The sequence below is a fragment of the Musa acuminata genome, chromosome BXJ2-10, assembly GCF_036884655.1.
Source record: "Musa acuminata AAA Group cultivar baxijiao chromosome BXJ2-10, Cavendish_Baxijiao_AAA, whole genome shotgun sequence".
NCBI classification, from domain to species: Eukaryota; Viridiplantae; Streptophyta; class Magnoliopsida; order Zingiberales; family Musaceae; genus Musa; species Musa acuminata.
Window position 1 is genome coordinate 34,651,519 of NC_088347.1, and position 17,085 is coordinate 34,668,603.

General features: G+C 39.8%; 2 protein-coding genes across 2 annotated transcripts; both read right to left on the bottom strand.

The window, feature by feature from the left end:
- Positions 1-99: 99 nt before the first annotated feature.
- Positions 100-1,722, bottom strand: LOC135625355 (expansin-A7-like). Its single transcript, XM_065130057.1, has 3 exons — positions 1,520-1,722; positions 1,116-1,434; positions 100-795 (listed from the first exon to the last, which is right to left on the bottom strand). Exons 1-3 carry the CDS (start codon positions 1,665-1,667, stop codon positions 486-488), a joined length of 777 nt encoding a protein of 258 aa, XP_064986129.1. The 5' UTR covers positions 1,668-1,722; the 3' UTR covers positions 100-485.
- A 2,202-nt stretch (positions 1,723-3,924) lies between these two features.
- On the bottom strand, positions 3,925-10,277 carry LOC135625354 (protein IWS1 homolog 1-like). The gene is made up of 11 exons (XM_065130056.1): positions 10,141-10,277; positions 9,549-10,032; positions 8,220-8,339; positions 7,084-7,304; positions 6,789-6,918; positions 6,522-6,584; positions 6,359-6,436; positions 5,937-6,028; positions 5,753-5,818; positions 5,468-5,621; positions 3,925-4,619 (listed from the first exon to the last, which is right to left on the bottom strand). The coding sequence occupies exons 1-11, from the start codon at positions 10,158-10,160 to the stop codon at positions 4,521-4,523; spliced, it is 1,527 nt and encodes a 508-aa protein (XP_064986128.1). The 5' UTR covers positions 10,161-10,277; the 3' UTR covers positions 3,925-4,520.
- Between the last annotated feature and the right edge of the window lie 6,808 nt (positions 10,278-17,085).

The window sequence follows — 17,085 nt, forward strand, 5'->3', positions numbered from 1 at the left end:
CTCCTCAAGATTTTCAGTTTGTATATATTCCTCTAAAATGTTTAGATCTTTCAGTATATGCCACTCCATACATCAACAATTCATAGAAACTACACACGAGTGTTCAAACTTATATTCTTTGAGCAGAATAAAAAAAGATCAACACAAGTCTTGGTACGTAGCAACAGACGATTCCAAAACATCGATATCAGCAACTGCGGGCTACAACCTTTTCTTTATCCATCTGCAGCCACTTCAGCCGCCGCTGCTACAAACTAATATATATGTTTATGTTCTATAGTCTCTGTCGTCGCTTAGAGAAACGCACCACCAAAGCCACGGTAAAAAAAAAGGACTCGCAGTCACACACAAGCACGCCTCTCTGCACTGATATCTCTACCACACACACACCACCAAATTCAAAAAGCTTGGCGCGGAGATCACGGACTAGTGAGGCGGGAAGGAGTTTACTACTAGTGAGGCGGGAAGGAGTTTGAGCTTGGAGATCAGGTTCGGTAGTTCTTGCCCTCGAAGGTCTGGCCGAACTGCCAGTTGGAGGGGACGATGTTCCAGGAGGTGGAGGTGCGGCGGTCGCTGCCGGTGACGCGGAAGGAGAGCGGCTGGCCGACGAGGACAGCGTTCGACTGCCAGTTCTGACCCCAGTTCCGGGACATGGGCATCCACCCGGTGCGGGAGCCCTTGACGCTGGCGCGGACTATATCTCCGGCGCCCGCCACGTTCGTGATCAGCACCAGGTTGAAGTACTGGAACCCGTTGATGGTGAACCGGATCCCTCCCGACCTCCTGCACGGCACCCTGCGGCCCCGGACATATCAGCAAACACATGGCGACCAATTCCGGATTGTCGCTATTTGAGTACAAAAATTTAGATAGATCAAGAAAACGGAGACAGAGAGAGAAGCCAAGATGGATCACACGAAACGTATACGATTAAAGCGATTTCGAAGACATCATAAACGGATGACCGATCACTAAAAACGCATGGTATAACTGACAGTCTCAGAGATCCATAAAAGCGCGGATGTCGATGACGCAGATCGCGTCTTCGTGCTCATCTCAAAGCGCGACAAACGCCGATCTGAGATCGTGGAGAGGAGGGCCGTCGGGGTACATACCTTCGGTATGAGACGGGGACGATGCCGGCGCGGTACTCGGCGATCTTGAGGAACATGGGCATGGAGAGGTCGAAGTGGGGGCGAGGCGGGTTGCACCACCCACCGTTATCGGAGGCCAGCGCGTAGTTTGGTGGGCAGAAGTTGGTAGCCGTGATGAAGATGGAGGGGCTCCCGGGGTGGCACCACCGCGGATCATCCGCGCACTTGATCTCGAAGCACGCCCCGCAGCTCTGCCCCTCGTTGAACAGCGCCGTGCTCAGCGCCGCCGTCTCCACCCCGTAGCCCTGGCTGTACAGGTTCCCGTACCCACACGCTCCTCCTGCAAATCACCAAATCCCATCAAATTCCGCCTCCTCCGAGGTGCAACGCGACGGATCGGCCACCGGTAGAGGAATGTGGCTTACCCATGGTCCCGGACGCGTCGCTGCCGCCGTAGAATGTGGCATGGGCGCTCTGCCACTGGCCCCCAGTGTAGACGCCAGGAATGCGCGCGCCCGCCGGGGCAAGAAGGGTCAGTAGGGAGGCAACAGAGATGAAGGCGGCCAACGCCATTTGCTCCTCTCTCACTCGCGATCAAGGGTTTGGAGGATGGGGGATGTGGAGGGAGGCAAGCGTGGGGTATTTGTAGGCTCGAGCAGAGGAGGTGTGAGTGTGAGATCAATCGATGGCACTCGGAGTAATTAAGTAAAGAAGGTATAGGGCAAAAAAGGGAATGGAGGGAGTCGTTTCTCCTAAGATTAAAGGATTGGGGGCTACCACCGCACCACTTTCCCATCATAGCTGTGTCTGCAACGTGGTCCGTACGATGAGAAACCAACGGCTGAGATTTTATCGGGGCGAGCCACGGGTAACGAACGTTGCGTCGCGGTGAAGTGGGAAATCGGAGGGGCACTGTAATCGTATTCGGATCGCTTCCCTCGCAAGTTGTGCCGCCACCGACGGTTCTGATTAGACGACCTTTTATCCACGCTTTTTGACTTTTTTTTTATTTTCGTGAAAGAAAATAAATAAAAGGTGGGGGGAATAATTTTCCTTCGAATCAAAATTCGGGGATTTGGCGGAGAGAAGCAATCACCCGACGTTCCGTTACCCGGAAATTAGCACCCGTCTGGGCTAGTCTTTCGCTTTGGTTCACATCGCGTATTGGACGGTCCAGCTTTTGCGCGCCAGTCAACCTCGAGCGGGACCTACATCGTCCCATCTTTCCACGTGGACGACGGTGTGCGTCGGTCGTTAAGAACCAACGTTACTTATTATTATTATTACCGCATAAGAAAAGGAGACTGCAGGAAGTCGCGTTACGCCAGAGACTGTCAGCCCACGGACTATCGATCTTGTGATTGGATTAATTTTACGGACGTGGGTGGGGTTAAGCTAAGGGCCAATAACAGTACTGGTAGAAAAGGAGGGGGAGTCGTGAGAGAGGGTAGATGGGAGAGACGCAAGTCGAGGGTGCGCAACGGCGGGAATGGATGGGTAGCTGGGAAGAGGGAGGAGGGTGACTAGCCGTTGGGGCGTCGCTGTCGTGCGGGACCGAGCCACGTGGCTTTCCTCGTGTGGGGTCAACTTGGGCGGGTGGTTGTGGTGGGGAATCGAAGACGGGCAGGTTTATTTTCACGGGCACCGTCCCATCGGGACGCTAACGTTCGCCGTGAACGGCGTGAATTCCCGCCACCTGGAAAATGCTTTTGGCCGTGTTTAGTTTTCACCCAGTTCGATACCTGCCTCGCGATTTGAGGCAGCGATGACACCCCGCCGGGAAGTCGTACGCCACCGGTCGCAAGGCGTGTCGGTGAGGCGGCATAGGGCACAAATAATATCGATCTGGTTGAGATTCGTGCCGGAACTGATGTGCTTCGTAGCACGCCTAGCTAACCACTTCACATCCCCCGTATCATGCTGGAAGTGATACGGTGTTAAGTGATCACTTAGAGCACGCATTACTGTTGTTAGGTGAGTTAGGAGTCACCTAACTGAGGGGGGTTGGGTTCACATTGACATTTCATCCAGAGCTTCGGTTTCCATAGTTTTATTGTACGCCTCAGATTTTGTTATATTATCTTTTTATGGTTTCACTGATTGCAAGGTTAGACGTTAGGTTTGTTGGTCTTTAACGTATCGAACATGCTGGTAAGATGATAGAGCTTTACTTGTTTATTGGGGGAAAGTCGATGATGGAAGCGGACAGCATCACAACAGCTGAATCATCTCGCCCCCCGTTGCGGTACAAAGCCACCAACTACAGAGATTAGAATAACATGATGCCATGATTGATAACGATGCATTCGATCAACCGATAGATTTGCCTTGGTACGATGTATCCTCCTCTAATGATGATGAAGTCAAAAAGTCGAGAACGGAAAGAGAAAAAAATCACCCTAGTAATTCCCTTCCCTTGTTAGTTCAGACTGACCAAACACAACCGCCTCTCTCCCTCTCTCTCTCTCTATTAAAAATTCACATCTGTGATGACATATTAAAAATCCTAAAATCTTCATCAGCTAAACTAACCTACACCTTCAAAGTTTATCATATGAAATTTGGAACGTTGAACCTTTCATATTAAACATACTATTCTTAACACAATTAAGATGAGGATCAATTTCTAAGACCACTATAACATGTAATTATTATTGATCAATTTCAGTAATTAAAGTATCAGTAATTACTTAATTACCATGATACTGCATGCAGGTTACTATTCGATTTTCCAAATCATTCAGATTAAAAGCATCTCCATGTCCCCCACGGGCTCAGAACAAAGCCATAAACACAATAAGATTGCAACACCATACCCACAAAACAAAACAAAACAAAAGTTATAAATATTGTTTCCACAAATAAATAATCTGAAGGCTGAAGCTTTAACTACCCAAGGAACCACCTCCCAAAAGATGTTGATTTATCATGTATAAAATCCTAATTTACTGCAAATTAGAAAACCACATACACATATATATATATGAGCCAAAGGATGAGAAAATTCCCATCCATTTGCTCTTTTATCATCCGGGGAGCAATATATTCGTAATGGTGCAGCAATACAGGAAGAAGCTCTGGAGATATTAAATTGTGTACTTGCAGTTGAGAGAAGTTTTATATATAATGGGTACGAATACATGGAGAGATGGTAAGATGAGATGGTTGCTTCGGCCATCACGTTACTTCCGTTGATGGTCATAAATGGTAGAAATCAAGAGATATCAGGGATGGAAGGAAAAAATGGGTAGAAGGTGTTGTTCAAGGCTATGGTAGGGAATGGGAAAGAAGACGATTTAACAAAAAGTAATGTTGCTGTCAACCAGAGAGAAACTAAGACCTGTCACCCAAATAGCACACTGGTGATGTATTTTTCTTATACTACTAAAACTTATTTGTTGCGGACAAACAATCACCGATCGCTGGTTAGAGGTACTTGACCATGCCACGGCCTTCAACACTGAGTTTTGAAGCCTGCAGTTGTTTCTTTTTTGGTGCCTTTAACTGCTGCAACCTCTTGTTCATCTGCATCGTGAACAAAACGTGTCAATAACAAATCAATCTATATACCTTGCTTGGTCAAAGTAGACACAGAAACAGTAATATTTTTTGTTAGTGTTTCGTATCTCAGAAGTTTGAAGCACCGATTTGTTTCTGAAATTACCTTCCGTTCACAAAAGAATGAACATTATGCAAAACTGTCATTTGAATTTGGGGAAACAAACTAATGCAGACTTCCAGAACAATCTCTTATTTAACATAAGCTTATCAAAAACAAATGTCTGTTAGACATGCTAATCAGCATCAACTTGAGAAGATGTAAAATGAGACATGACTGATTCATGGTTCTACCTGCTGAAGGCACAAGAATTTCCTCAATAGTTGTTCTCTGAAAGGTTTAAAACAAGGATCGGACATATATATACCAACAGTTATGGCTCAGTAGTGGACAATATGACTCCATATCAGTCGGTTATTAATGTTTTTTCTAATTTTTTGATGGAATGGAATGACACAGGTCACTGCTGAAGATGTTGCTTACTTGGACCAAGTGAAGCATTTTGGAAATAGAGGCATCAAAGTGGCAGAAGCAGCAAGTGACATCTATGCGTACTAATGCAATCAAGGTTCTGCTCTGGTCTAGTAGAAAATCATCCAATATTTAAGTTATAAAATCATCCACCGTTGAAATTAAACCAGTACAAAAACATCATGGAACCAGTCGCACGCTCAAAAGTAGTAAAAAAAACACAAACAGATGCTAAGCTCAATTGTTTTAAGTAAAAAATTAAAATGTAAAATACATCTATGATGATAATTCTGTAAGGTTGACACTGACACAATCCACATGTTTCAGAAACTAAAATACTAACCTTCAACCTACGCTGATCTTGTACAACTTGTTTTGCCCGTGCCCTAACTTCTTCAGGGTCAACCTTGGACTGAGGGCGCACAACAAAATCCAGAGGCAATGCTTCAGGTCTGGAAGCATGTTGCCTAGCGGCTGCATTGCCAGATTTTCGACCCCTGCATTCACATATAGAACATTTTAAAGAACATACAGAACAGCTTTAGTTTGTAAACCAATCCGACATGAAAAGAAAAAAATGCTTCAACCACCAATGAATTGTAGAGCATTCAACAACCGATTATCTTACTGTGAAAATTCAGCCAGATCAACATCATCATCTCGAGATTGCAATCCAGTAGCTTTAGCCACTTGCCTTAGTGATCAAACATAAAAAAAAACACAAGTTAGGGAATGACCAATCAAGATCACAAAATAAAATGCACTAGTGCTAAAACAATAGAAAAGACATCCTAGAGAAGTGTGGGAATTACTTCTGAGATGATGGTCTCCTGTATGGAGCTCTCTCATCTTCAAAGCTTCTCATATCCTCAAATCTAGTACTCTTGTTAAATATTGGTCGACTCTGCCCCAATAGTTAAAATGTTAGTTTTAAGAAACTAGATCAAAACAACTTCATGATAGTCAAAATTAACTAAAAGACAAACAGCCTTGAAGCCACACCAGACCATATAGCTCAGTACCAATCAGTATTCATTTTCTTATTATTTTTCACTGATACTGGTATAGGTCGGTAAACTTCTAGGAAAACAGGCACCCACCAGTCTGACAAGTTGTCGAAACTGGTATTAGACCAGTATTTAAAAAAACATTGCTTGATGCAGTAAATGATCCAAGTGAAAGGATATATGCTTAAGAAAAATGACTGCATGTTACTTGTATAGAGATTTATTACCCATTTATCAACTAACTCTTTAGCAAGTTTTCTGTTTGACGTTGTCTCTTCATCTGATTTTGATAAAAACATAATCACCTGTATGCAAATATATGAAATCATTCTGACACTTGCATTAAGTATTTAAGAGACAACAATTGCTAGAACAAAATTTGTGTTTCACCTTGCCAAGACCACTCTTTTTCAGTTGTTCTCTCCTGTCATATTGCTCAAGGTCAATTGGGAACTGCATCACAGAAGTAATTTGTCATACACAACTGAGTATTCAAATATGAAAAAGGACTAGTTATATCATGCACCAGCACAGAATTCCACATTGCTAAAACCAATTCAATGATTCTGAAATCTTGATGATTGTCATAGTAGAAAAAATGATCATATTTGTACAAAAAAAATTTTCATCAGAAATATGGAATACTTTCACACATACATCTGAAAGAAGTTTTAGTATGGCTGTTCGAATATTCATATTGGGCAAACTTCCATCAGGTAGGGGTTCAAGCCAATTCTTTAGAAGAGTTAATACACCATGATCCAAGAATTCTTGCTGAAGCTTCTTCCTGCATATAAAATATAAACTCCAAGATGTCAGATCTAGAAACTCCAAGATCTGAGAACAAACAGATTATCCAGTATTAAAACGCATGTGTTCCAAACTTCCTACTGCAGAAGTATGATGGCTCAAATGACCTAACTCTCTTTCTTGCCCAATAAGATATTCTTACTTTGAGAGAACCTCTATAAGCAACGGCAGTTTCCTGAGTTTGTTAATGGCTGGTTTATTTTGCCTGTTTAATTCAGCATCTTCTTCAGCTGTAACTTCTAACTCTGCCATAAGATGCTCAACTATCAAAGCAATTTCAGCAGGCGACTTCTCATTTTTCTTCTTTTTCTTTCCTCCCTTGAAGAGTTGTTTGATTTCATCATCTTCTTCACCCTCTTCTGCCTACAAGGACAAAAGTGATTGAAAATTCAGAACCAAAAGTGCTATCAGTTCCAAATCGACTTGACTGCATCAATGAAAAATAATAATAAATTATAGGTAGGTCACACAACAGTGTCATGCAAGCAACAGAAACAAAAATGAATAGTTGCAATGTATCAATTGTGCTATGCCCACTGAACTAGGCACATTTGCAAGAAAAAAGAAAAGGCCAGCCAAGAAAGACACTTTGCAACATGAGTGGCATGTGACAAGGTACATATCATGCCAATGGACAGCTAGCACAAGAGGCACACACCACCTAAAACAGTAAGCTGAAGGAAACAAAAATGTAATCAACTTTAAAAACAACCTAGCAACTCCTTATGATTGATGGCATAGATAATATTATAGTTGTCAAATAAATTACGCAACCCTAGGTGATGCGCCAATTATAGAGCCTAGGCTGTAACCCAGGCTCATAGGTAATAACCCAAGCACCAATTTTTAGAAGAAGTCATTCTCAACATTTTTTGAATTAGCAAATAAATAATGTGATAGTTACATACTCTTATCGAAAATTTAACATCAAAATATATCTCAGGATCTGTAGTAGTGTATTTAGAAGACAACTCATAAATTAGACTCGAAGAGAATAAGAAACTGAATATAAAGAATGTGTAGATATATTAAAATAACATACATGGACATATATATATATATATATAATGGTTTATAAGAACAACGCCTAGGTACGCGAGCAAGTGCCTATGACAACACTATATAATACATCCTAACAACATTATGCATATTAATGAATAAGCAACTAAAAGACTATAAGCATGGATGCTGTTTGGATGGTACAACAATTAAATCTTATGAGCCGAGCTAAAAGTAACAAAAGCAAAATTTACCTATAAAAGCAATGAGGACACTAACCTGAGGTGCATCCCCAGCAAAAGCAGGCTCATTGTCACTTCCATAACGATCTGCGGCATCTACACCACTATCATCGATGAAGTTATCATCATCCACTGTTCTTATGCCTTCTTGGTCATCCTTATTCATATGCAAGGGCAAAAGTGAATATCAAGAAAACATACAATACCAGCCATAATTACAAAAGTACACATCATGATACATTAAAAAATGGATCAACTTGTCCACATGATTAGTGTGGGTTCTCAAAAGGTGCATGAAGTGTTAAACCATCAGAATCAGAAAACCTCCTGCTAAAACAAACAAAAACATTAAAACAATAGACTATGTGTTGTCATCGGCACTTCACACACAAGTCTTAACTGATACCCAGAAATGTCAAGCAAACAATTAAGTTTTGATACAAAAAGATGTAACAAATTACATTAACTTTGGGATGCTGTCCATGTATGTCATCCCTTGTCCATTTATCTTCCAATTTCAGAGGCCTCTAACCCCATGCTCTCTCCTCAGTTTTCTCCTCCAATAATGCCAGCAGCATTCAAACAGCCAACCAATCACATGTCATGCCAGCACAGGACAAGTATGGAGCATAGATTTAAATCCAGCATTCAATTATCCTTGTCTCCGACTAATCAATCCTTGGTTCAGTTGGGTGTTTGTCTCTTAAAGCAGATATATGCAAGGAAGTGCACAGGGAGGCTATGTGATGCATTGTTTTGAAGAGTCAATTCTGGCACATTTTAAATTAATTTCGCCTAAAGTATCATATCAGTCTTAACTATCTAAAAATGTATTCTAAAAAAATGGAAATGCTCCAAAAGCATTTAAAAAAATGAAATTGATACTTCAAATAAAAAAAATACCTTCATATTTCATATTTAACATAAAGATCTTACACTACTGACTTAAAAGTGTATACAGAAGTTGATGCTAAAATGATATAGTGAAAAAAAAAAGATTGTCAAGACAAGTAGTAAACTACATTAAATTGATACTAGACCTCAAGAGCTCAACAAACTACATTAAATTGCTAAAAGTCACTCAGTAACCATTACAACTATTGAAATTTTGAATAGCATAAAAGTGTAGTATCATTAATTCATTATATAACTTCACAGCACTATGCTGTAAAAAATGCAACTTATGTGATAGTATGAGTTAAGTTACATCATGGTTGTCAATATAAGTGACCAGCATCAACGGCCATTGAACATCTAGGAAAGTTAACTTGTATCATTAATAATCAAGAAGAGAGAAAAAAAAGAAAGAGGTAGCCAATAATAGAGCAAAATTTTCAGGTTCATGGTAATAGAATAGCGTCCAGACCTCTGAATCACCCCCAGCTATAGTGTTCCATAATTCCTCCATCTCTGGATCGGCCTCTTGACCCCTCGATCCACCGCCATACCCCTTCGGTGCCGATTTGGACACCTTAGCGGAAGACCAATCCCCCTTAGACGAAGACGATTGCCCCTTTTCCTTCTTCCAACTCCCACCTTTCCCCTCCTTCAGAGACGGGGACGTTTTCCTCATCTTCTTCGAAGACAGCCCTTCGTCCTCCCAATCATCCAACCCTTCTTCACCAAAAGCAGGCGCAGGGCTCCCGGTCTTTTTCACCAGCCTCTTCCTCGGCTTACCACCCTTACCGTCCGCCATAGAACTCATCACCGGCGTCGGCGACCGCTCCCGCCGTCGCCAGTCGCCCTCGTCCTCGTCCTCGTCCTCGATCGGGTACGCGGGCTCCGGAGAGGGCTCCCGATCGGAGGGCATGTCGGGATCCATTAGCGGCTCCCCATCTTCGTCCATATACCTGCAGAAAAACAGATCGAAACCCTAAATCAATACAAGCAAATGAAGACTACAAGCCCCAGAAGCGATCGAACGGAAAAGAAGCTAGGGTTCCGATCGGATTGCATACGGATCGTTTTCGTAACCCATGGCAGCGGAGATCTCAGCGAGGGATCGAGAGAAAGAGAGCGAGAAGGGGGAAACTGGCCGAGAAGGTGGAACAAATGCTTATTAGACGTCAGACCGAAACAGATTCTTCAAAAGGCTTCCTCGGAGATAATAAATGGGCCGAACCGGCCTGGTTCGGTCCGGTCCGACCCGGTACCATACAAATAAGAAGCTGCGGCTTGAACACCCATGAAAGACGCCCGGGTTGCGACCGCCTGTTTATAGGAAAAAAGGGATTTCTATTTTTGGCAAAGCCAACTCGATCTGATTAATATTATTATCAGAAAAATAAAATAGTTTAATGATGCAAACGAGGTGACAGTTTGTAATAAAAAAATAATTGTAAAAGAATTGATTGTTATGTTTAAATGATAAAGATATTGTTATGTTTATTGTTGTACTCATTTGTCATTTAGTCTCGTTTGGCTATTAATATACTCTTCAGCCAATGCCCATTTCAGACCTTCGACGATGGCTATGCATTCCACCTTATATAACATTAACAGTACAAGATACATATTTATAGACAAAAGAGGCTAAACTAATATTGTGGGTATTATTTCTTAAACAGCTATATGGTGAAAAGCTATATTTTTTAGCATGTACTAAAAAAAATTAATGTTGGGATAATAATAGATTTGTGAAGTTATTAGAAAAGCTAAAATCTTTTTGAATAATTATGTTAGTTGCCATAAAATAAAAAGAGAAAAATAATTTTAGGAAATATTTAAATCCCACCGCCTCAATTCCCGCCTCTTATAAACTCATATGTATATATCTAATTTCCTTTTTTTTTTCTTTGTTTTCTATAAATTCACCGAAACCTTCCCGCCTAACCCTCATTTGAAAACTTCTTTCCCTCTTCTTCTTTGTTCCACTCCGATCGGCTTCGACGATACGGAGATGGAGAAGGGAAGCTGGAAGGCGGATTGCCGGATCCAGCGGCGATCCGTTGCTTACTGCCTTCCAAGAAGAAACCCTCGCCAGATCATTCGGCGAGAGGAGCAACCAGCCCTAGGACGACTGTTTTCACCCGCCCGATCTCGATGGCCTCTTAGCCCTCGCGCCGACGGAGGAGAAACTTGCGCTTGAGTTAGGCGAATATGGTGGCGTCTTCTAGATAACGGATAGCAGGTATAACTACAATTTTGGTACTGCTCAATATCTCTGGTTGTTGAACGAAGTATCGATATCTCTGATGCTATTGAAATGACTGATGAGTATATGCTGATTACGTTTTCTATCACTCAATGCATGTAGATCGAAGTGCAAGGAACTTTTACTTGCATTTTGATGATCATATCTATAAAATGACATGAAAAGATATGTGAAGCACTTAATGTTCTGATCACTTGAGAATTAATGATGCACTTGATGCTTCATGATGAATTCAAATGATTGATGCTGTGATTGTATTAATACAAGGATTTTGAGTCTGTCTTGGTAACAGAGCCAAATTAGCTAAAGATGTTGGTTACTAAATCAAAGTGATCTGACTGTGTTTTTCTAACTTGCAGTTTGTTCTAGTAGTTATAAAGTTCAATAGCCTTTTGTTTAAATTGTCTTATCTCATGCTTATGTGCATTATATATTGTGTTTTGAATCACTTGTGAAGAAAGGAAAAGGCTATGTAATCTTAGGATCATCATAAACAAAAATATTTCACACATCTTCTTAAAAGCATTTGATTTTTGCTACGATATTTATTGCATATATTTCGGAAATTAAGCGGCAATAAAAATAAAATTAGGTTACTTTAAATTATTATATTTTTGTAATATTGAGCTGAAAAAGGTTGGTTGGATGTACATAACTTCAACTTAACTGCTTACTGTTACTAATTTGGATGGTCATTTGATGTTAGATTTGTTATGTATAAGGTGCTTCTCATCCTAATGTATTAGTACGATGCCAAAACAGGGAGGTTAAATCTTTTGGAGCTAAAAAAAAGAATATATCTAAAAGATGAACAATGAGGAAAACCAATACTAGATTAAATTCTTTGATTTGATGAACTTAGAAGGTATATATATGAGTGCTTTAAAAAGCTAGGCTAACATCAATTTACGTTCTACCATGGTCAGCAAGGTAGCAAAATGGAGTCTAGTGGCCAGGTTTTCTGGAGCCATAATTATTCTAAGCAAGACTTCATGGCTTGCAGATTGTTGAACTTAAGTTTAACATAGCACATACATAGAGTGGTCAACTTTAACCTGATTCAATTTGCTTAGCTTGGAAACTAGTGTCCAATTGGTTTTTATTTTTAGGAAGTGATTAAGGCAGAGTTTAAATGCAGCTAGCTCTTGGTGAAACAAAAAGACTCTACCATAAAGCTAAGCTGGCACCTGCAGATTATTGTAAAATTTTGCAATGAAATACTTGTGGCATTTTCATTTAACCATAGAATTGACTAAAATGCTTTCTAGAATGCATCTTGGTGTCTTACTGGTGTTGGCCAAAATAACAACTAATTAACATAATTCAATTATTTGCACAAGGAATTAAACGAATATATTCATTGTGACTTGTTGAAAGGTTTGGTTTTTGAATCTGACTCTATATGATCTACTAACTCAAAAAATTTGATAGTTCGCAACCACTGAGACATTTAGAGGACTTGAACAAAGGAAAAAAGAAAAGCTTGGGCTTAAGTTTTTCTATCTCGAAATAATTAAGGAAATAGAAACTGTTGCACAAGAATACAGTGAACATGCAATGATAACTATTACACCAAATGGTTAAAAAGATGAACAAGTTTTAGAAGTAAAATAGATGAGTTTTCTTAATTTAACGTCTGTTACCTTGAGATAAAATGAGTTTGATTTCCTCAAATTGGCTATTTGACACCTATTTCTTTTTAACCCTAATTTATTGGTAATTAGTTTAATGTAGACATTAAACATAAGACATTTGACCGATCTCAATATGGTAAAAGATATTACATGTTGTCGATCTCAAATAGTTGGGACTTATGACTTTGTTATTATTGTTATTGGTTTAACATACACTTGGAGGTTGCCATTTCTCATAACCTTCAGGCTGGTGCAGAAACAAATGTCTTCTTGCCCATTAGATTAAATGAGTAACGAAGCATCTTTAGCATAAAAATGCATCCCAGTTAGTAGCATTGACTAATTCATTTTCTTCACTAGGCTTTTGTACGAGAGGTTTCCTTTAAAAAATTTGACATAATTCACTTCTTCTTCTTTTTTTCTCTTTTTCTGAAAGAGAACTTTAGGCGCAATTGTTAATGAACAGCTACAGCTGATAAGCAAAGACATTATCTTATAAGCTTAGCTTAGCGGACAAGACATTACTCCCTTAATTTACAGAAAAGGGATGTGAAGAAGGACAGGAACCACATGGTTTTGGCCAACGACCATAGTTCCATCTCCTCCTTTGATGTAGTCCAAAAGGGAATCAACTCCTGTCGTTTACTATTATCTCAGCTTGCTGTCTTATTAACGGAAAGAATTAGAGCTGCATTTTTCTTTCTTGTTTCATGGATCTAAAAAGCTTTCATCCATCCAACCAGGGAGGAAGAGTATGTTTTATGTCATAAAGATCACATGGTGTCATGTGGAACTCATACAGCCATTGCGCTTCCATTGCGGCGTTCTGTCTCCATACCCAACATGCCTCGCTGTTATTCCAACGCAAACGAAGACGATGAAGAAACCTGCTGCGCGTGCTGCCTTGGCTCCAATGCTTCCTTCCTCCCGTAAGTAAAACGTTTTATGCAATTTATATTAGAAACTAGTTTTGATTCCAATTTAATCAAGAGCACATATTAATATAAATATTTAGGTTAATTTAGGTGTTAAGTTTTATTTCGTGGCGGACCACATTAGATTATCGTTTCACGAACTAAGAATCCCCACTTATATAATGTCTGCAAATCCTTGATTAGCTCAAAGTCTTCTCGATTTCTTCCATCTTTTAATGGCAATCATTAACTTCCTCCACTTAATGTTTCTGCCAAGGGCTGGTCAAATAGTGTAGCGTGGGCCAACGAGCAGTATTAGCATACAAACCTTGGACTGGCCCATGCTGCTCGGCACGAGCCGTGCCGGTGTCTTTTTTGCGACGACAAGACTTGAAAAGAAGTCTATCTTCTATCCAGCACATGGCAGACAAGGGGGCTCGCAGCGCCCATGCCAAAGTTCTTCTTCATCTCCCGTAGGCCAAGACTTGTCCTTTGTAAACCCCCTTAAAACATACACAAAGTGGTGTTGCTAACTTGGGCGGCACACGAATCCACACAAATCAGTACGTTATGGCCTGAGATGGATGATGAAACTTTTGACTCTCGAACAGCCTTTTAGTGAATAGAAATAATAGGATTTTGTTTCCGTTCGTTTCGTAGGCTCTTTAGCGGTCAGAATCCTTATCCTCTTAAGGATCAAATAGAAGATTATAAAAATATGCATTACACATTATAAAAATAAGAACGACTTTCACATACTTTGTTGTTCTGTAGATCGGTGGAAAGATTGTTTTTGAGATTTGAACACCACTCAGTTCGTATATAAATCAGCAACACAATCTCTATCCCCTTTTTTTCGGTTTGGCCCTCATCATAAATGGCTCTACTCTACTGGTTCAACACTTTAACACCTAATTCATCTTAAAACCAGACATTAATGTGTTGAGGGAAAAGAAACATGATGCTAGTACTACATGTGATTTTGAAAGATAAATTTACTACTGCTTATGATGCAAGTTATATTGGTCAAGATTATTTGATAGTTGACCACTGCTAAGAGATTACGCCGTTGTCTTGTTTATATATGAGCCCCATTATATTTTAATTCCTGAGTTCGGTATCTGTTCCACTCATCCATGTCTCTTAAATCAAACTCATTAAGTTGTCAATTAATGCTTCTATATCGGTCCAATTCTCTTTTGATCTTTCAGGCATGTCAGATCATTATTTTTCCTCTCTCTCTCTCTCTCTCTCTCAATGATTGATTCAATATATATGTTCTTGTCGAATAAGAATATATCGTTCTCCAAATTACAAAAATATGTTAGGAGAGTCATATTGAATTATTGCCATTCCTGCGACTCAACCCGATGATCTTTACAGATGAAATAGTTGTCATATTAGTAGAACATTAGAACAGATCATCGATTTTTATGGAACCAATCACTATGATAACGAATTAAATCGTAAAACAATATGCCATTTATTTTGGTGAATAGCGATTGAGCTCGATGCATCGCATTAATCATATTTGTGACACGAGGAATGGCCTCTCAAATCAGTAACATGTAGGTTTAATTTGTCATTTTATCTACAGTGATCTGTACGATCCTCCCTCAAGTAGCATTTTTTCTTCCTGAACGGGTCCACTAAATGACAAGAAAATGAACTGCAGTCTCTCTGGTTGTCATCTGTTGAAGTCGAACTATATTTTCATTGAGATTTTCATTCTTCTCTCAATCGTCACCACGGCATGTACTCTCATATTCTGAAAGAAATTAGATCCACTGTGTTAGTGCTAAAACCTGTGTTTCTTTCGGCTAACTCACAACTTATGTAGGACGAAATCTTGGTAAAAAGTTATTCCTTTAGTTTTTTTTTTTTTTCAAAAATATCCTCTTTTTCATATTTCTCAATCAATCTCTTTTTATCATATTCTTCAAAGTACCATTGACAAACCACAATAGCAAATCTCATTCCTTTTGGTGGATTGGTTCATAAGGCTCGATCCATTTCCTGAGTTACAATATTTTGTAAAACATTACAAGCATATTTAAAAATATTATAAATAATATAAAAGTATTTATATTTGATTGTTATTATTTATTTGAAATAATGTTTTTATATATTGAGTTCCAAATCAATTTGGTTCAGTTACAGTATTATTATTTAGTTAAAATGTTTTATCGAAAGTATAAAAAATACTGTGATTGACAATGTGAATCTTATACATAGATTAGACCGATTCAACTATCTTGTTAGAATGATATCTTTGGATTATGATAAATAGGGGATGACCTTTTAGATATATGAAAAAATGGAATATCTTGGGAAAAGTCAAAATGATCATTGTTTTTTTTTCTTCAAAATTTCATATATATATATATATATATATATATATATATATATATATATATATATATATATATATATATATATATATATATATATATATATATATAATGGATCCTTGATGGCAAATGATGTTGATTTGATAGCTATGATTAGAGGTCTTTTCAACTTTTGTCTCGTTTTAAACTTTGAGCTGGATCCACGTGTGTGTGCCTTGCACACGAATGGCTACCAATGCATGAGAGAAGATACCGAAACCATATAGGACACTGGATGTCTAGATGGTGGTCACACCGAGTACGGCATCCACCCATATCAGCTTCTAACTGCAACACAGAATTGCGGTTCATTTCCTTCATTCCAATTGAGGTTATGATGCTATTATCATGTATAAAGGAATGACTTGATGATGCAGGTGGGAAGCTGCCTAACCTGCTTTCAATATTACCTCTCGTCGTCAATTGTGCTCCCGTGGTGGACATTGCTGCCAGCTCGTCGTGCAACCGGTACCACTGGCAACATAGAGGCGTGCAGTGCAACGCTGTGTCGGGCTCCACTAGTGTCCCAAGTATCTACTGGGGCTGTCAGCCATTGCCACGGCCTCCACTGTTGCTGCCTTGCCATGACGTTGCCTCTCACTGTAGACAAGCGCTGGTCTCCATGCAATCCACCGGTGCACTCTAAATCCCTCAAGATTTTTTTTAGTGTATCCACCGCCGTAGTAATGGAGGAGGCGAAGGAGAAAGGAAGTAGTGCACCAGCAGCGGCAAGTCGAAAGTAATGGTTGGACTTAGTGTTGCTATTGTTTCTATACACTACGACAAGCAAAGGCAGAGAAGATTTCGTTCA